Below are 22,216 nucleotides of genomic sequence, written 5' to 3'. Positions count from 1 at the left end.
TTCTTTCAAAGCAGCTTCTCTTTCCCATTTCTCAAACGCTTGCCAATCTATCTTCTTCCTTACTTTCTGACCCTTCCTTTCTTCTAACAACACTCTACACCTTTTCAAACAATCAGTACTTAATGTGCCTATTATAGGAAATACTTCCTCAGTTAAGTGGTGCCAAAGTGGAACATCATCAACAACACTTTTACCCCATTTCTCTGCCATCAATTTAGAAGGACCCATAAGAGGATCAGAGACTGACTTGAGTTTTCCCGTTTTGTTCCCCATGTTGTCTATTATTTCACTTGAACGGATGTGCTTTTCACTTTCAATGGGCTTATTTTTCACTCAAACTGTTTTCACACACCCTGATCTTTCCATACGAATATGGTTGGATCTTATCAAACATACACTAACTTTGGATAACTTTTTCAGCCAGATGGTTTGTACGACACATTCGTTCCGAGCAACGCACCCTCGTAATATCCACAGAGGATATTAAGACACTGAATAAGTTGTCACAAAGTTTATATTTATTATTACATTCACACGCCCATTTTATTATAGTGGGGAATTTTTATAATCATGCAACTACTATTGCAGTTCAAACGTTTTTCTTTTTCTTTTCTTTTTTTTTATTTTTTTTATTTTTCTTATTATTTTTATCTGGATCCTTTTTTTTTTTTTTTTTTTTTTTTCTCAAAGCTTAAGCTAGTCTCAATACCACAAAGGAATTACATGAGACGGTCCCGATTACCACAAAGGAATTACACCAGACCAAATATTCATACCACAAAGGAATTATAGAATATATCGACATTCATACCACAAAGGAATTATAGAACATCCGGACAGCTACCACAAAGGAATTACGACTGCCCACCTAGGTTTTAACAAGATTTAAAAAACACCGTACTCACTTTTAAATAGATGGAGCGTCCGCTGGTCAGCACCCGATCCTAACTTCAGGCGGAATTCCTGTCCTCCTTGGTGGAGCGGAAATTTCCTTACCGGTATTAACCTTCAGTCAGAACTCAGGCCCTGAGCAGTAGAACGTCCATCCCATCCTCGTCGCCAAAATGTGAAAGAAATTTCATTGGAGTCATCGGTGTTGGTTAAATCGTGTCTTTACTTCATGCATGAAGGAGAGAATCTGTCACCGAAGCTGGTCTAAATGTTCTCTGAAGTTGCTTCAGAGAGCTCAAACATATATACAGTCACATCAAAGCAAGTTACAACAAGACAACCCACTTTCTTTATGACCCACACATGTCATCCTGTGCCCCTCATGGCGACCCCTGCTTTTACAATCCATTGTTTGTTCACAGCTTGACTTTTGGTTAATTGTTATCTTTAACAACATCAGAAAGCCTTACACTAAACCCCCCACGGGAATAGAAAAACTATCTATTTCCCACAATGTCACCAGAGACATCACCAGATCTATTAAAGATCTGGAGATAAACATTGTGGAACTTGAATCATTGAGTGATTCCACAGGAAATCAAGGACATATTGAGGTCCTCAAATCCAAAAAAGTGGCTTTAGCCAACCTGCTGGACACAAAAGTACACAGTGCACTAATCAGGTCCCGGGTTCAAAACATCACCGAGTTGGATGCTCCTTCTAGCGTCTTCTTCGGCCTGGAGAAAAAGCTTGGACAGAAAAATGTGACCCACTCTGTGCTTTCAGACACAGGGCAGGAGCTGACTGAACCTGGCCAGATTCGGGAAAGAGCAGTCCAATTTTATTCTTCCCTTTACGCCTCTGAACTTGAAGAGAACAAACAACTGTTCAACAGCTTCTGCAGTGAGCTGCCCCAGGTGTCTGAAGAGATGAACTCTCAGCTGGAGGCACCCCTGCAGATGGATGAGCTTCACGCCGCTCTGCAGGGCATTGAGTTTTTTAAGACATTTTGGACTGTTCTTGCTCCGGATCATTTAGATGTTTTTAACGAAAGCATGGTCATGGGTTCTCTGCCAGTGTCCTGCCGAAGGGTGGTGATCACTCTCCTGCCCAAAAAAGGGAATTTGCAGGACATAAAAAACTGGCGCCCTGTGTCTCTGCTTTGCACCGACTATAAATGTCTGTCCAAGACTTTGGCTAACAGGCTGGGAAGGGCTATGGAGCAGGTCATCCACCGGGACCAGACATACTGTGTACCTGGCAGGTCTATAACATCTTTATAATTTGCAATGTTTTGGAAGTCTTTGGAAGTCAGTTCATTAGGCTTAAACACTGGTCTAATTTCACTAGATCAAGAAAAGGCGTTTGACCGTGTTGAACATGACTTCCTGTGGAAAACCATGAGAAAGTTTGTGTTCAGCGCTGGCTTCATTGCTAAGATCAGGGTGCTGTACACTGAGAGTTTGCTAAAGATAAATGGTAGTCTGTGTGCGCTGTGCACTCTCTGGCATGCTCTACACACTCTCCCTCGAACCCCTCCTACAAAAAATACGAACCCCTCCAGTTCTGCCCCAAAATCTGAGCTGGAGAACAGCTGGCCTAAAATACCTTGGTGTGTTTCTGGGTAATGACGCTGTGGTCAGGAAGAACTGGGATGGTGCCACAGAAAAGGTTGAGGGAAAACTAGCCAAATGGAAATGGCTGCTCCCTCAGATGTCCTATCCAGGCCGGGTTTTGGTTTTAAATAATATGGTGGCTTTCCTTTTATTGCACCGCCTTAAATGTGTGGACCCTCCCCCCGGTTTTTTAGCTCAAACTCAGGCCAAAATGAAACATTTTTACTGGAATGGTTTTCATTGGGTCCCACAGGCGGTGCTGTTTTTACCCAGAGAGGAGGGGGGACAGGGCCTCATCCACCTGGTCAGTAGAACAGCCACCTTCAGGCTCCAGTTCATTCAAAGGTTTTTAACAGGTCCAACAGATTTATTTTGGAGAGGAGCGGCGAGCTGCATTCTCAGACATGTCAATAATCTAGGGCTGGATGCTGCTCTGTTTTGAACTGATTCCAAATTTTTAAATGTAAGGGTTTTACCTCCATTTTATCAGGGTGTTCTTTAACACTTTGGGCACTTTTTACCTGCAAAAGGAAAAAGTGTAAGTCTCTGCACTGGCTGTTGAAGGAACTGCTGATCCACGGAGCGAGGCTGGACGTCTGCACTGATGCCACTCCTGGACTGACGGCAGCCCTAAAAAAATCAAAGACTGTGTGCTTGGAGGGGCTCATCAAAACAGCAGGACCTAACATAAACAACACTTAAGCTTTGGCGTTTTTATGAAATCTCCACTCTAATAGGATGACACAGAGGGTTCTGGAGCTCTGTAGGCCGAGGCTCTCTGGAAAAGAGAAGAGCCTCATCGTGGAGTACAGTAGAGGGTCCCCTGTGCCGGACAAGCTGGACTGTGTCCCTGACCTCGACCTCTGCCCTGATGTTGGTGAGCTGAGTGGCCTCCTACTGACTCCACACAACCCAGAGAGACTGAGCCTCCAGAAAGCGGACAAAGGAACCGCTACATCAACTGTGTAAAGGCCATCCACAAGAACAAGCTTTGTGGCAGACAGTGTAAAAGTTTGTATAAACCTCTGCTCAAAAAAAGGACTGATGACCTCCAGTAGAGGATTTTACATGGTGCTATAGCCTCCAATGCGTTCATCACTGTGTTTAACCCGACTGTTGCATACAAGTGTCCTTTCTGTGTTTTAAAAGAAACGGTTTTGCATATTTTTACTGAATGTTGCAGGCTCACTGTTCTTTTTAACCTACTGACTCATGTTTTAAGTCTTTTTAATGAAACGTTTTCTCTGTCTGTTTTTATTATTGGTGTTGATTTTAACAGAACAAACAAAGTCAAATGTCTTTTAAACTTTATCTTAGGTGAAGCAAAGCTCGCCGTTTATGTTACCAGGAAAAACAGGTTCGAAAACAAGGAAGGCCAGGAGGTTAATGCAGTGTTTGCCTGCAACATTAGAGCAAGACTACGGCTAGAGTTTGCTTTTTATAAAATGACAAAAGATTTAGATACTTTTAAAAATCAATGGTGTTTTAATGATGTCATCTGTAGTCTCAAAAACAATGACTTGTTGTTTTTTTTTTATTAATCTTTTAGATGTGAAGCTTTTTTGAATGAATGTTTTTCCATGTAGAAAAATGTAAATAAATAAAAATCTCTCTCTCTGTGTCAGTGACCACTGGCTCGGTCTCTGGCTCCAGGGCTCTTCATGTGACTAAGTTTGTGGTTTCTTTCTTTTGCAGAGTCACTGTCATTCTCCTCTTCATCACTCCTGTCGTCGCCTAACAGCTGCAGGATGGGGAAGAGTTGCAGAGAAGGACATGAAGATGAACCATAAAGTGCATAAATAAGACATCTGCCCTCATACAGAAACACATGTGAACACACCTTGGTGAAGATGAACTTGTAAACCATTCGTGAAATGAGAACAGCCCAGTAGAGGTGCAGCATCTGGAGAACCACCAGCATGACATTGAAGAAGTAGTAGCCAAAGAAGGGAGGAAACCACTCCACTGGATACACCCATGCGCAGTGGATTAGCCTAAGGTTTGATATGCACATACTGAGTTGTTGCCTTTTTCACTGTAATGATAATCATGCATCTTGCTTTCATTTCACACTTACCAGAAAGGAAAAATGACAAGTCGAGTCACCATAAATATAACTGTAAACACGACAAACATGGTATTAGCAGTCCGCTGCCACTTAGCATAGTTGAATACTTTTGCACCCTGTGAGAGAGAAAAAAGAAATAAATAATTAATGAAACATTTATTGAATTGGAAGTTTTTATATTAGCTTGTTGATAGTATTCATGTTTTGTTTTCTCCACATAATGTTAATATTTTAGTATGGTAATAAGTTGGGACATCATGTTTCTGCATTGGTGACTTTAGCAGAATTTCTATGATGCGATAAAGAAGTGTTTAATATAAGGATTGAATTGTATATTACCTGCTTGTTTGCTTTTGAAAGTAAAACTTGGAAAAACAGATTCTGGTTTTAAGAAAGGAAGGAGGCTTATGTTCATTGGTCTCCATGTATAATGTTCTATCCTGACAAATAAAGAATGGGAAAGATGAATATATACAAAGGTTATACAGAGCAACACAACCTTTAAAAACAAAGATTGAGACGGTAACAGGAGGTGGTAACATATGTAACAAAACACTACAATGTGAATTGGTCAAAAAATCTCAGCCTGAAGTTTTGAGCATTCTGAGCATTTACCTCAGGAATTCAAATAAAGAAAAGGTAAATGTTCCTCTTTAGAATCCTTAGCTGCCAAATAAAAATTAAGTCATCTGGTTGGAACAACTTAAGCTAAATGTAGAACTTAATCATAGTCGTTACTAACATTTTAAGTGTGCAAGCTGTTGCTTTTCTTTTCTCGAAGAGGTAAGAAGAAAACATTTGTTCTGTGTAAGAAAAACTGTTATTCTGTGTTCATGTGACAATACAGAATGGCGCTTGAAGTTAGTGACATAACAACAGCACTGACCTCCAGCAGAATGTCAGCAGAGTCATGAAGTGCCATCACAATGGTCCCAAAACGGATGTAGTTTGCAATCCAGGAGAAACTCAGGAGAGTCAGCGTGGCCACATGATGAACCACCTGCTCTTTGAAGTCCTACACATGAAAATATGATAGGCAAAAGTGCGTATGACAAGATACTCTCACTCCACTCCAGCCTTTTATACTGCGAAGGCAACTACAAGTATTGTACTAGTTGCAAAGCTATTTTAAATAAATAATTTATAGGTGAAATATATATATAGGTGTCAGCTAACCCCCCTCGACCCTCCACAGGAGGATAAAGTGGTAGATAATGGATGGATGGATATGTGGTGAGTCAGTAAACCAGCAATTTTTGCAATCTTTAAAATGCACAGATGTTGTCTTAAAGTGTTGCTTTGAAAAATATTCTTCTCAGATATTCCATTCGTGCATGAAATTGTTTCTATATTAGGTTGCTCCTCCTGGCTCTTGAATCTGTTTTCATGAAGGTGCACTTTAAGGATCATCAGCAAGCTCTGCTCCGTCTCTCAGGCGTAGACACTTCTTGGTATAATATTATCAGCTGGGTGGTGCAGGATTCTTATAATTCCTTGTTATCTTACAATGGGTGGTAGGGTAAGGGTTAGGCAAAGAGTCAATAAGGATTATCACAACAAGGAAGTAACATGTACATATTTTGGGAAGGGAGGATATTGATTTGAAGTGATGATTTATTAGGAGTAAAACGGGCCAAACAAGTGTGTTCTATATTCATTATATATTCTATATTCATCACAAAATTTAAAGTAAATTTAAAGTAAACATTTTCAGCTGTTCAGTTCAACTTTTCTCAAATGTGTGCACTTACTTTCCGTTTGACATCAAACGTGAGGCTAAGGAGCAGAGAAATGTAGAAGCCCATTTCCAAGAGGTAATACCAGTACTGAGATGGCAGCATTGACTGTATGGATGAAACACACATATATATATGAATTAGACTAAAATACTGTATTATGCATAACAACCGTGTGGGTTTGCCCTAAAACACCTACCTGTTTAGGGAAGCCTGCCCAAACCTCCTTCAGATTATACAACCAAGGTTTCTATAGCCAGAGAAAACAGAGAGCGAGAGAAAGGAATGTGAGGAGAAAAGTTGGAAGGGAGCCGACTAACAATAAAAAAACAACAACTTTTGAACAACTGAATGTTATTCAATGAGCTCATGTGTATTTGTCCGCCATGTGTCTATCAGAGCATGAGAATAACCCTGGAGCACTGACAGACGTGAGATACAGAGAGAGCAAGACAAGGAGGGGGAATTAGTGATACACCCAAATATATACAGGGAAGAGAGTTTCACACAACACTGTAATAAAACCAGGTCCTGTGGTACAACATAGAATAATGGAGGCCAAAACTATACTTACATCATAAAGAGCAAGGATTCCCCCAAGAAAAGCCAACAAATAAAATACACACCGCCAACTGTTGACAAATGAGAACAGTCACATTACATAAGTTACACACACTTAAGTTATTGTGCAATTATTCATACAGACACACACACACACACACACACATACACACACAGACACACACACACACCTGGCTTCACAGAACCTCTTTCGTATCCCTGGTCGCTCCTGGTTCCTCCTCCTCCTGAACCAGACCTGAATTCTTCTCTCTGGCCAACTTGTCTTTTTACACAGTGATCTCACATCAGCCTGAGATACAAGGGGAGAGTCTTTCATACACACAGTTACAGATAAACACACATTCACTTCATTCACAGTACATATACGTCTCCCTGTGTGTGTGTGTGCAGTCCAAAAACATGCAGATTTGTGGAGATTAGGCAAAATGGACACTCTAAATCAGGGGTCTCAAACTGGTGGCCCGGGGGCCACATGCGGCCCCCCAATCTATTACATGCAGCCCCCCACTTAATATCATGTTATAATGAAAACATGGCCCACGACCTCACTGTCTTTTAAACACAGTGTGTAGCTGAGGCACAGCTGCCAGTGAGGTGATAGAATATAATATATGTTTTTTATAACAGCAATAATAATTTGGTCATAATTATCCCTTTATTAAATATATCATATACAACATTCAATTACATATATAAATATGCTTGTTAGGACCCGAGCCACGAATGGAAGTGGCCGAAATGTCTCCTGGTACGAATTTTAATTACAGTTGTCCACACTATTATTTATGCAATTCAAAATAAACGTCTGTTTTTGATATTAATACATTAATTTTGCATCATACATAGAATTATTAAGCATACGTGTGATATCATGATGCAATATTGTGAACAGTTGTTTTTTTCTCCCATTTTTTGTTCTCTAGGCCGGCCCCCTCTTGACCAGAATAGATGCTCATTGGCCCCATTTTCCCATCTTGGTGATTGATGTGAAGACTGACCGACATCAGGATATTTTTTTCTTCTATATATTTCGTGTTAGAAGCCCCTTCCACACACCTGTGATGGAACCCGTGCTTGGCTGCAGAAGTAATTTTCTAGGACAGGATTTATTTCTGATAACAGACGTATCCTGTCCTTGACCTTCCAGACATTAGCCAGCGGGGTGGCCAGGAACCTACACCAGCACAAAAGCAACATTATAGTACATTCGGGCAAATAACTCAATAACAGCACATATATATATGCATTGTGTAAACATTGAAAGGGAGTTTTTTCTCTCCACTGATGCCAAGTGTTTGCTCATTGCGTGAACTGTTGGGTTTCTCTGCTCTCTGTGATGTTGTACAGTGCCTTGAGATAATGTATGTTATGATTTGGCGCCATACAAATAAAACTGAATTGAATTGAATTTAAGTCTGGGTAATATGGGAAAAACACAAAATATGGTCAAATTCGGCACAAATTAGGCTTAAAATTAAGTTATTATGTGACTTTTTCCAAAGAGAATTATGTTGATTCCATGCGTTTTTAATTTCACTATATTGTATTGATACAATTTAATTTTAATTAATTTATAATATTTTGTGTATTTGACAAATTTATTCAATATAATACATATTATGATTATCAATGCAACAGGTTTTAAAACTAGGAAAAGCCATCACAGATACCTTATCACGATAACAATACCTAAAAATCAACACGCCCTAACCCTAACCCATGTCAATATTGTAATATTCTTATATTGCTCAGCCATAATAATGTGTGATTACTCAAGATGTGTTACCTCACATTTGTGTATTTTTTTCGCTTTTAAAAGATATATGTAAGAATATTTCAAATGACAATAATGTGTCATCAGAGATTGAGGAAACATGTTAAATTCACTGATAACAGTGCTGTTTGTTGTTTTCTGCTCATAAAGTTTAAGTTCAAGGTATCTTAAATGTTCACTCCAGGACAAACATCTAATCTGAATGTTATGTAATGATGATTTTTTTAATAATTAATAATTATAAATGTCGACTGTGATAAAAATAGGGCTGGATGTAATATCATCCAATGTCGACTGGTCGACTAATTGGTCGACACGCTCTGGCTCGACCAAAAATTGTGATAGGTCGACCCTTTTTTTTTTTTTATGGTGAATTTCATTAGGAGAAAAGTACCAAGCACCTTTTCAAATTAAAATAGCCACCAAGAGGTTCTTTGGTTGATTAGAGCCCTAGCTGTATATCATGCAATATATCAAGTAATCTGGCATAGCCTTCTGTAGCCATTCTCCTACAGTATAACATAAGTGGTTATTTGGCTTTGAGCATTGCTTCAAACACACTTGTGCAACATAATCCCAGAGTTTTGAAACCACATGGTTGAATTGCTAAACTCACAGGCATATTTACTCCCTGAGTGAGGAGTTTAATCTCACCTCTCAAACACATATCTGACTACAAGCAGGCAGAGGGCACAGGGCAGGGCAGGGCAGCATGAAGTTGAGAGGCTTTAGCGTAGACACGACCTTCTGTGTCCTCCAGATCAGACCAGGAGACGTTTGCTGGCAGCCAGAGACACTCCCACCACAGCCACTCATTCAGTGTCTTCAACATGCTGCTGCTGACAAACATGAAATACACAGACACACCGTCATCCTGAACACAATGATTGCACTTCTCATAAAATGAACATGGAATATAAACAGAAATTAAGGAAACATGTTGAATAGAAATAGTGGCTTGACTGAAAACATTGGTGCAAACACAATTTAAACTTTCATTTGTGGGCCACAAGCTTTTGAGTCAGTGTTTTGGACTGTTTCACCGCTCACCTCTAACCCACTAAACTCAGAGCAACCTCACCAACCTGGACATGGGATTCCAAAATGGCTGCCATCATCCAGACACCGCTTTATAGTTAATAGCACTTCTGTCATATTTGTTTCACAGTAAATCAGTCATAAACATATTACCGTTTCATTTTTAACCATAGACATGTTGCTGTTTGTGTGAGCAAAATACCATGTGGAGCGTGGTTATTGACTGGTATTGCTATAACAATTGTTAGCCTTCCATCCATCCATCCTTCTTCTACCACTTATCCGAGGACGGGTCGCAGGGGTAGTAGCTTAAGCAGAGAATCCCAGACTTCCCTCTCCCCAGCCACTTCGTCCAGCTCTTCAAGGGGAATCCCGAGAAGTTCCCAGGCCAACTGAAAGACATAGTCTCTCCTGCGAGTCCTGGGTCTTACCCGGGGCCTCCTCCTCCAGGAACACCTCACCAGGGAGGCGTCCAGGAGACATCCCAACCAGGTGCCCGAGCCACCTCATCTGGCTTCTCTCAATGCAGAGGAGCAGCGGTTCTACTCTGAGCCTCCTCCTGAGTCTGCATTACTGCAGACGCCGCACCAATCCGTCTGTCGATCTCTCGCTCCATTTTTCCATCACTCGTGAACAAGACCCCGAGATACTTAAACTCCTCCACTTGGGGCAGGATCTCATCCCCGACCCGAAGAGAGCACCACCCTTATCCGGTTGAGGACCATGGTGCCGATTCTCATCCAAGCCGCTTCACACCCAGCTGCGAACCGCTCCAGTTGAGCTCGAGACCCAATCCTGAGCTCACCAAACCGGGCTCCCTCAACGCCCTGGCTGCGTCTAGAAATTCTGTCCATAAAAGTTATGGACAGAATCGGTGACGGTGGAGTCCAACTCCCACCGGAAACGGATCTGACTTACTGCCGGCAATGCGGACCAAGCTCTGGCACCGGTTGTACAGGGACCGAATGGCTCTTAAGGGAGTCCCCTTCCGCTCAGGAGTCCCTGCGGGACACGAGCGCCTTCTCCAAATCCACAAAGCACATGTAGACTGGTTGGGAAAACTCCCATGCACCCTCCAGGACCCTGCCAAGAGTATAGAGCTGATCCACCGTTCCACGACCAGGATGAAAACCACCCTGTCCCTCCTGGATCCGAGGTTCCACTATCCGACAGACTCTCCTCTCCAGGATCCCCAAAAAGATCTTACCCGGGAGGCTGAGGAGTGTGACACCCCTTCTCAAAAAGAGGGACCACCACCCTGGTCTGCCAATCCAGAGGCACTGTCCCCGACGTCCATGTGATGCTGCAGAGACGCGTCAACCGAGACAGTCCTACAACATCCAGAGCCTTAAGGAACTCCGGGCAGATCTCATCCACCTCTGGGGCCCTGCCACCGAGGAGCTTTTTAACCACCTCTGGCCACATGGGTATCCTGGTGCCAAGTGCACATATGGACACCCTTATGCTTGAACCTGGTGTTCTTTATGGACAATCCGTGATCGACAAAACACCACTCGGGTTCAGATCGGGGGGCCATTCCTCTTAAGATCTTACCCGGGAGGCTGAGGAGTGTGACACCCCTTCTCAAAAAGAGGGACCACCACCCTGGTCTGCCAATCCAGAGGCACTGTCCCCGACGTCCATGTGATGCTGCAGAGACGCGTCAACCGAGACAGTCCTACAACATCCAGAGCCTTAAGGAACTCCGGGCAGATCTCATCCACCTCTGGGGCCCTGCCACCGAGGAGCTTTTTAACCACCTCTGGCCACATGGGTATCCTGGTGCCAAGTGCACATATGGACACCCTTATGCTTGAACCTGGTGTTCTTTATGGACAATCCGTGATCGACAAAACACCACTCGGGTTCAGATCGGGGGGCCATTCCTCCCAATCACACCCCTCCAGGTCTAACTGTCATTGCCCACATGAACGTTGAAGTCCCCCAGCAGAATGAGGGAGACCCCAGCAGGAGCGCTTTTCTAGTTTGCATACATTTATCCAAAGTCAGCTCAAGTTCTGGTCCATAAAGATGTACTGATGTACACTTCAATGTTTTACTTGTGACCAACACAACTTCTCACTACCAAATTGTCTGAGCATGTCTTCATGAAGGAAGTGAGTAATATGATGATGAGAGCAACAAAATATCAGAGGGCAAGGTGAGGAGTGAGGAGTAAACAATACAAAGTGACTGAGATTAGTTAGAAAACCTTTCCCTTGTGGACTCTGCCCATAGCAACATGTAGATACGTGCACATTGTCTAAGCAGTTGGAAAACTATTGAATATAAATACTTACTGTTATCAATGAACATTTTATAGGGAAACTTTATGTCACACTGGTGTGAACCTCAATGACAGTTGATAAGTCAGCATGGGAAAATGAGCGTACTTACCTGCAGGCAGTGTTGTCTCGACAAGTTCCAACAGAAGACAGGGACAATGAGACTGATGGTGGATACAAAGGAGTGTGTTTGGTGTGTGTGTGTGTGTGTGCGTGCGTGCGTGCATGCGTGCATGCGTGTGTGACAAAATCCAGTAAGTTAAAGGGAAATGTGTCCACAGTGTTTTCCAGGTACCGATCTGTGAGACGAAAGTCTGTTACTTGTGCAGTTCATACACTGCTGCTTATCCCAAAGCGATAAAAACCCTGTTAGATTCTATAGATCAACTGTTATAGATTTTGTCCAAAAATTGACAAATATTTACTAAACTTATACTTTCCATGACAGATTAATTCCAGTGTGTATATTGATTTTTGAGCATGCAGTGAGTAAGGTGTGTACTTACCTTTATTTTTGAAAGAGATGGATCCTTCCCTCCCACTCCTGTCTGCTTGTGGGATCACACACTCATAGTTGCAACACGTTCTTTGAGGTGAGGTAAGCTTGGCACTGGAGGCACCTGACTGTGCGTGGAGCTTTTTAAAGTTAAAGTTGTATAAATGCTACACTGCAGCAACAGCAGTCCTCTGAGAGTGGGATTGTTTGCATACCCTCACCTGCAAGAATTCCCTTGGAATGCTGGGAAGCCTCCACAAAGGCTCTATTCACTGGTGCCACAGAGGAGGAGGAGGAGGAGACAGTGTATGTTATGGTTACAGGGAAAAAGAGAAAACTTTCCCACAAATAGAGAAGGAGTGAAGCATCACTTTGCTTTAATAAAGGCCCGATTTGTTTTACACATATGATATAAATAAATATTTTCCAATGCAGTTTACCTTGAAACATGTAGTCTCACACTGTAATAAATTTCAAGGTGGTTTAACTTGAAACTTAAGTTCAATTGCTGTCTTAAAAACGTGAGTAAACTCAACTTCATGATAAGTTTTGTTTCAACTCACAAAACAAAGTATGGCAAGTTGTTCAATTAATGTTCATGTATTGTTTAAACGTGTTACTTTGAGTTAAAACAACTAATTATGTTGCATTATCCATTGAAGAAAACTTACTTTCTCTTGTCAAATAAACATACAACTCTACACCATGTCAACTCACAAACGTAAGTTATTGTCATTGTTCAATTAACGTTGATTTAATGTTTAAACTAGATACTTTGAGTTAAAACAACTAATTATGTTACATTATCCATTGAAGAAAACTTACTTTCTCTTGTCAAATAAACATACAATTCCACACCATGTCAACTCACATTTTCAAGTCCAGATAATTAACTACATTCATACCAGTTAACTTCGTAAGTGATGTTAACTCATGTTTTTAAGGCAGCAATTGAACATGCATTTTTGAATTAAGTAGACTAATTTAATTTAGTTTTTCATTTTTAACCCTTACCTCAACTAAAAATGACAAGTTCACCAGTTTCCTTAAAGATCACATTCAAAACAACTCCTCTGTTCAAAGAATATTTATTTGAACAATTGTCTCAACTTGCAGCTTCCATCTCCTTTGAGTACACGCAGATGACTGAGAGACAACACATTTTAAACAGTCATTACCTGGAGAAAAATTGACCCCATCAACTCTTACTACAAGTGGTCCATCAACAATAACCACTTTAAATCCTGAGACTGTTTGCACAAGTGTATTTAACAAACAAAAACATTTCAATGTATGTAAGAAAATCATCTGCCTGAGAACAGTCAAGACCAGCTCTAATGAACCCAAAATTAAGTGCATCAGTAACAGTGATTCAAGTCCTGTGCTAAACATTTGCATAAAGGCATTTAACATTCCTTAAACGTGCAATGTGTTAAATAAAAATCTACATGAGCAGAGAACAGTAAGATCACCACCCATCAAAGTACATTACAATGGACCGTTTTTCCATGCATTTTGTCCTATTTTATTATTTACTTTTGTAATACTCAATTCTTGATTTATTTATTTTTTTTATTATATATTTTTGTAGTTCCTTTGAATACTGCCAGTTTTGTGTGTGATGGGTATGTGAAAATGCATTGTTCTTTGAAACTAAAATAAAATAAAATAAATTACATTACAGCAATGACAGAATACCATAAAAGAACAATAAGCAACACGCTTGACAGGGAACTATTTCCATATGAGAAGCTAAGTTAGAAAATGTAGACATGTTACAGTTTGTACCTCAGGATGCGGTTTCTTAACCCGTGTACTGGGGCAGAGGCTTGGTCTGGTTTGATTTTCATCACCACTCTCTGAAGAAACTCAAACGAATACTTCATGGCCTCTGGATACTCGAGATTCACATTCCCATAAGCATTGCAAAGCTCAATGGCACATCTTTAATGTTGTGAAGCACAATGGTCTCCTCAATTACAACAGCCACATCAAAAGCTTCACGTGGAAAGGCATCCCGTTCAGCACCTTCATAGCCGATCAGTAGGCCGATTTGCATCCCCTTCATGGCTTCATCAAGAGTCTCACCATGAGCCTTGAAAAGCAAAAATAACATGGTGAGACGATTTTAGTTGACAAGTACAGTACTTGACAACTAAAATGAACCAATACATAGCAAATATTAATTAATTCTCAAAATGTCAACCCTTAAAATGTAAATTGCTAAATCCAATTGCATTACAAAGAAAGTGATGGTCTTACATCACACATCCTGATGATGTCTGATGGATCTTCGCCTGATATGTAGCATGGTAGACCAAGCAGAGCCGCAGTCCTTCTCCACTCATTTGTGTCCTACAAGACAAAGCTGGAAATATTTTAATAAACAGTGCCTAATTTTGTGGACATCAGCTTCTCCACTTACGTCTTTCTCAAGGCAGTCCAAAATGTCTCCGAGTGGCTGCTTCTTTCCAGACCTAGTTGCTGTTTTGAACAGCTCCAGCAGTCTCGGGACCAGACCATCGAGTCCATCGAAAAAAGATTCCAGAAGGTCTATAGTGACGATTCTCTTGAATTCTGAGCTAATCTGAGGAGACGTATATAAAAAATATTAGTCAAACATATTTGTTAATAAGAGTATAAATTATCTGGCACAACATGCTTTCTGCCTCTGTGGAATGTACAATTGTGACTCAGTACCTGTCTCTCATGGAACAGAGCTGGCCATCTAGATATGACTTCTGTGATGAGTGGTTGATCTCCAGTAATCTCTTTTCTGCGCTGAGAAAACGTAGCGACCATCAGGTCTTCCACCAGCTGGTGATCAGGGTCCTTCTTCAGCATTTCAACCTCCATCAACTTACGCTTTACCTCATGTTTTCAGTACTCTGTCCTTCAGGCGGATCTGGGCAGTAGTTGACCTCACACTTCTTTGATTTCTTAACACCTTTGCCCTTTGTATGTCCTCCTCTTCTTTTGTTAATTACCACTTCAGGGCATCCTGCTGCACTTAACTTTTGCCGGTAGTTTCCGAGCTTAAATTTCAGGCTGTGAAACCAGGAGTACCATCCCTTTTCAGACCCTGGCTACTTCAGACTGGGAAGTTCACACCGTACTTTTACAATTGGATTTGATCCTTTTTTGTGCTCCTTTGTGTGCTTCTCAAGTTCCACATGGGATTGAAGGACTCGAAGACAGTTTTGGTAAATGCAGCTCAAGCCCCGTCTTCCACGTCCATGACTGTCTTTGTAATGATTAATAATTGTTTTTTCACTGTAAGTAGCAAAACTACAAAACTTAGAAGTCCACTTCATCAACAGTTGCCACCAAATGGACCATCTACACCTGAAACACAGAAAATACATACCTTAATACAGAGATATTGACCACACCCAGCACCACTACAAACGTATTCACACAATAAAGTCAACACACACATTTATGCAAATACATGGTATATGATGGTTGAATTTTATTACCCTCTCATACACATATTATGTGCCCAGCCCAAAGACATTAATTAGTTACTACCTTATTAGAAAAGGGAAAGAAGGGAATTGATCAGAAACCAGAGTAGCATCATTGATACTCAACAACTTTTTTTTTTTTTGGGGTGCTTTAGAAATCTAGGTAGCCAATTTAAGCATTATAATTTAACAGTGGATTCCACCTTGAAATCATCAACGCACCACCAACATTGTTAGAATTTTAATAGACATTTCATACAACATAGATATTATTAATTCATCATGACAGTGACGATATAGAATAAAATGTGATTATACTCATCCTCTCCAAAGTCACAAAATTCACTCAACGTTACACTAATGCCAATTAAAATTAAACGGGCCATGTTTAGTTGCTGACATGACGCCACACACACACGCATTAAACGGGCCATGGCTAGTTGCTGACACGACGCCACACACACACACATTAAACGGGCCATGGCTAGTTGCTGACACGACGCCACACACACACACGCATTAAACGGGCCATGGCTAGTTGCTGACACGACGCCACACACACGTATTAAACGGGCCACGGTTCATTGCTGACACAATGCCACACCTGCGCATTGCACGGGCTACGGCTAATAACTTATACTCTTTCAAAGCGCTAACGCGGCTACAAATAGCACAGTAACTTCTCACACAAAACTTTTACAAACCGCCATCAATGTGCTTTAGGAGAGGTTAATGAGTTATACTGCTAATATTTTATTCTTAATGAAAGCAAAAATACTTACAACTGTGGCGAGTGTAAGGAGGGAACCAAACAAAGTAACGTAATATTGCTAAAGCTAAAGTTATTAGGACTAACAAGGTCCTGTTTGTAGCCTACTAGAGACTGACAACGCCACCTTGGGACTTTCACCCAAAGATTTACCCCAATAAAGGACACGCAAGTAAATTCTACTCAGGATGCAAGAGACGTGGCTCAGAAATGTAAGAAAAATACAATTTATTGTTTAAATCCTCTTTTTAAAAAAACACAATTTAACCATTCACACCAGAAAAAGGAACATGTTTTAAACTGAGGCTTGGGGTGAAATGGGGCTAGTGAGGGGAGGAGTCCAAATTAAATTTAACTCAATCACCCAGATATGTGACAGACACACATGCACACACACACAGTGAATACCCAAATCCCAAGGGACCACAGCACACAGGGAAAACGAACACCGCCACCCAGGTCACCAGCACCACCACCACCGGCCTCGGCAACTAAAACAAGATAAAGAAATTAATCACACAGAAAACAAACTCAAGATTCTCACAAAGACTGGGCAAATTATACAAAATATAAATTGCACAGAAATAAGAACAAATCAAACAAATAACTCAAGCGATATAAAGAAAATTAATAAACAAATTAAACAAAATAATTACAATAACGACTGGGCAAATTATACCAACTGAACAACATAAGATTGCCCAAATTAATTAAACAATAATTAAAGAAAAGAAATAACCAATATAATACCTAAATCTTAAACATATGACCTAAACAAATATCTGTAACAACAAAATAAGAAATAAATCAGATCAATCCAACCAAAATAAATATTGGGAATCAAAACAAAAAGACAAGTGAACAAACAAAACCAAGTTAACAAAATAAAGAAATAAACCTAAACTAAGGCATCAAACTAAAACAAGCCGACACACGACAGTCCCATGCAGTACATGGAAACGGCAGTGAAAGAAAATAGGGAACAGGAGTCACGCTGAGACGCGGCAGAATTTCATGGAGAGACAAAACAGCAGCGGACAGCTGATCAACAGCTGATTGTGACGTCATCCAGATCACGTTTCCTTTTTTTAAGCCAGGTTGCCAACATTTATCTAAAAAAATACAAAATTAACACTTATTATTAAGCTAAAATAATATTTTTAAGCGCCGCAATAAAAACAAATCACAAACCTTGTTGCAGAGTATGATGCCCGCACAACAAATCGGGGTAAGAGAGAAAGAGAGAGAGTCGCGCTGCTACCGGCATTCACCTGCAACCACCTCAGCGTTAGCCGTGAGACACCAGGCAGAATGATGCGGAGAGAGAAAAGGACACTTACCACCGCAAGCGGAACAAACAGCGCACCTTGAGCAAGGCGTGCAAACCCAGTTGCTCTGCAGTACACAAAAGAAACTCCATAAGCATACAGGTAGATGAACGGGAGAAACGCGGAGCAGCACACAATCCTACTCACCAAGAGCCAAACACTCCGACCGGAAGTGACGCGTCGGGAAGGAGTGCAAAGAGTGAAACTGGGGGCGATCTACCATATTTATACGTAAATTCAAATTGACTGTAATGCATGCGATGAAACTCATTCATGCTGCTACATTCCATCCCTGCTTCTTGCATCGTCGTCCCGACGATGGACAACTTCCCAACAAAGACATGCTAGTTCCAAGGTCTAAAGCAATGACAGAATACCATAAAAGAACAATAAGCAACACGCTTGACAGAGAACTCTTTCCATATGAGAAGCTGAGTTAGAAAATGCAAGCACTGCATTGGATACTGGCGCAGGAGCGACGGCAACCTCCACCTGCCCAGCTGGCCGTGGGATGTGGTGCACATTAGAATGGTGACCAGCAGTTGAACGCATGGTCCGGCGTGGAGCCATATGGCCAGGACCAGGGCCACCACTTGAGAGAGAGACCAAGGGTTCTGATTCCCCAGTGCGTGGTGCTGTCAAAAGTACACACCCAGAGGGATTGGGGCCCGATAGTGGGACTGGCATTTGGGGGGTCGCCTGGGTCACCACAGTTGACCTGGTGGCAGGCACGGGCCGAGAGGCCACTGGGGATTGTTGCCTAAAAACCAACAAATCATAATCAAATGAGCACTCATTTTCAACTGGTGGTTCTTCCACAGGTGGTGGATTAAGAGAGGAGGCACAACCAGAGGGGTCTGCTCCAACTACAGCCTTCAACATTCTGCGATGGACCTGCCTGATCTTAGTCTGGTTGTCCACTGGCACAATTGTGTACACTGAGCCACTTTCTACAGGTGCCCTCAACACTCGATACCTCACTGAACTCCATCTATCCTGGGTCTTGTGGGGCCCCCTTGCACTGAAATCCCGCAAGAATACCAACTGGCCCTCCCTCAGTGGCAGAGCTTTCACACGCTGGTCATGGACTTGCTTTCGGCGGGCTGCCGCCTGTTGCAAGCGCTCACTTGCACCTGCAAAAGCCACCTGCAGACGTGCCTGGTGCTCCTGGACCCACTCATGGACAGAACCGTCAACAGGAGTCTCAACTCTACCTAACAGAAAATCTAGGGGCAGTCGGGGCTCCTGGCCAAACATCAAGAAGAACGGTGACTCTCCAGTAGCCTGATGGGGAGTCGTATTATAACAATAAAGGACCTGAGGCAAACAGGAGTTCCAGTCCCTCTTTCGGGAGACAGGCAGTGTGCGCAGCAGGTTGTGGAGTGTCCGGTTAAACCGTTCACACTGACCATTCCCTTCAGGATGGTACGGGGTAGTGCGCGACTTCACAATGCCGTACAAACTACAAAGTTGCTGTATAAGTGAGCTCTCAAAATTACGGCCCTGGTCGGAGTGTAACCGAGCGGGGACACCAAATTTGTAAAACCACTCCAATACCAGAACCTTAGCCACTGTGGAGGCACGCTGATCCCGGGTGGGGACAGCTATGGTGTATTTACTAAAAACGTCCGTCATCACCAAGACGTTTTCAACACCATTCTGGGTAGGCTCAAGAGTGGTGTAGTCGATGGCAAGAATTTCATTCGGGCGTGATGCTAAAAGATGGCCCATATAGCTATGAGCTGTTGGGTGGACATCTTTTGCAACCTGACACCTCTCACATGCATGGCACCATTGCGCCACATCCGAGGACATGCCGGGCCAATAGCACCGGGACCGCAACAGTGCCAAAGTTCGTTCGACCAGGCGGTCCCACTGACGAAGCAGGGTCAATGTGGACTGAGACATTAGTGCCCGCTCCTCACGGCTGGGACGCTGCTTTTTTCGCCAAAACTGCAGCAACTCCAGAATAACAGGATCAGCCTGCTGGAGGGAACCTATCTCAGAATTAGTGTGCTGTGGCAGAGCTACAATGGTGGCTTGGGTTACCTCAGGCTTTCTCAAAACCAGAACCTGCTGCAATGGCTTGGGCATGGCAGTACCTGGAAGCATGGCTTCCAAATCCTGAGGACCAGGTGGGTACTGACGAGACAAGGCGTCGGCGTTCTGATTGCTCTTCCCTGACCTGTATTTAATATCAAAATCAAAAGAGGCGAGTTGAGCTGCCCATCGCTGGTCAGCTGCAGACAGTTTAGCAGATGACAAATGACTCAGGGGGTTATTGTCAGTGAAGACAACACACTTGTTACCTAGCAAGTACTCTCTAAATTTTTTGGTCATGGCCCACTTAAGGGCCAAGAACTCAAGCTTCATGGAACTGTAGTTCACCATGTTCCTTTCTGTAGGCCTCAAGCCTCGACTAGCGTAGGCTATCGGTCTTACCGTTCCTGCTTGTTTCTGTGAAAGCACCGCCCCCAAGCCACCATGGCTCGCGTCAACCTCCAAAATAAAAGGGAGGGAAAAATCAGCATAGGCTAATACTGGAGCAGTAGTGAGCCTAGCCTTAAGTGCTTGGAAACTTGTATCGCAATCCTCCATCCAACGCTTAATCACCTCATTCTTAAATTTCTTACCAGTCGTGGTACGACCAAACTCTGCCACAGCCTTATGCAGGGGAGCTGCCAACTGGGCAAACCCTTCCACAAACCGCCGGTAATAACTGGCGAAACCAAGAAAAGAACGCAACTCAGAGACAGTAGTGGGTGTTGGCCATTTAACAACTGCATCAATCTTGCTGGGGTCAGTAGAAACACCTTCACCCGATATGACATGGCCCAAGTAATGCACCTCTTTCTGAAAGAAGGCGCATTTGCTGAGCTTGGCCTTTAGACCTTCGTTTTGGAGTCGATCAAGCACGACATGCAACCGCTCGAGATGCTGTTCAACAGTTGATGAAAACACAACAATATCATCAAGATACAGCAGTAGTGACTCACATTGCTGATCCCCAAAAATGCACTGCATCAGCCTCTGGAACGTGCTCGGGGCATTACAAAGTCCAAACGGCATTCTGTTCCACTCGAACAAGCCAAACGGGGTACAAAAGGCAGTTTTAGAACTGTCTGACTCAGTCACTGACACTTGATTATAGCCACTGGCCAGGTCGAGGGTGGAAAACCAGCAAGCACCTGACAGCGCATCCAATGATTCCTCTATGCGAGGCAGAGGGAAAGCATCTTTTCTGGTTTTTCCATTAAGTTGTCTGTAGTCAACACACATTCTCAGACTACCATCCTTTTTCCTCACCAACACAATGGGGGATGCATAGGGGCTGCTACTCTCCCGGATTACCTGCAATGAGAGCAGCTGACTGATGTGTTCTTTCACAACCTCATATTCTGAGGGTGGAATGCGCCTATAGCGTTGTCTGACTGGAACATCATCAACCAGGGGTATGTCATGAGAGAGCAGGTTGGTACAGCCCAGATCTCCATCATGGGCTGAGAAGACGGTGGTGTACCGCCTCAGCAGAGACCCCACATTTGAACCTGTTCCTCTGTAGACAATGATGACAAATCAATGTCCTGCATCTGGTGCTGTCCAGTAGGGGCAACTGTCTGAGATGACGAGGTGGTTACACCAGATGGCACTTCAGTGACTCCTGAAGGAAGACTTACAACATTTACATCATCTAGTGCAGTGTTTCCCAACCCTGGTCCTCAGGGAACGCAGCCATGCCATGTTTTATATGTTGCCCTGCTCCAAAAACACCTGATTCAAATAAATCGTCAGCTCATCATCAAGCTCAACGTTCAACTTTTGTCAATTTTTCAAAATAATTTATATTTCAACTTTTGTCAATTTTTCCCCAAAAAATTGTTTATTTCAACTTTTGTTTTAAAAAAATCCAAAATGTAATATTTCAAATTTGTTCAATTTTTTCCCCAAAAATTTTTATATTTCAACTTTTGTCCAATTTTTTTTCATAAATTTAATGTTTCAACTTTTGTCTTTAAAAAAATAATAAATAAAAAGTAAAAAATAAATGTTTCATCTGATTCAGGTGTTTTTTGGAGCAGGGTCACATCTAAAACATGGCATGGCCGCGTTCCCCGCGGACCAGGGTTGGGAAACACTGATCTAGTGTACCAACAACAGTGCTGGAA

General features: G+C 42.3%; 1 protein-coding gene across 1 annotated transcript; it reads right to left on the bottom strand.

Moving 5' to 3' along the window:
• Positions 1 to 4,128: 4,128 nt before the first annotated feature.
• On the bottom strand, positions 4,129 to 9,499 carry cers3b (ceramide synthase 3b; the record flags this gene model as incomplete). The annotated part of the gene is given in 11 exon segments (XM_083893533.1): positions 4,129 to 4,248; positions 4,348 to 4,501; positions 4,585 to 4,691; positions 5,462 to 5,590; positions 6,327 to 6,419; positions 6,511 to 6,561; positions 6,886 to 6,943; positions 7,064 to 7,182; positions 7,950 to 8,067; positions 9,322 to 9,374; positions 9,377 to 9,499. Coding segments are annotated over 11 exon segments (1,125 nt in total).
• Positions 9,500 to 22,216: the final 12,717 nt, after the last annotated feature.

Source organism: Microchirus variegatus (genome assembly GCF_963457635.1).
Source record: "Microchirus variegatus genome assembly, chromosome: 8".
NCBI lineage: Eukaryota > Metazoa > Chordata > Actinopteri > Pleuronectiformes > Soleidae > Microchirus > Microchirus variegatus.
The sequence above is the reverse complement of the archived record's forward strand: the minus strand, read 5'-3'. Positions and strand labels throughout refer to the sequence as shown.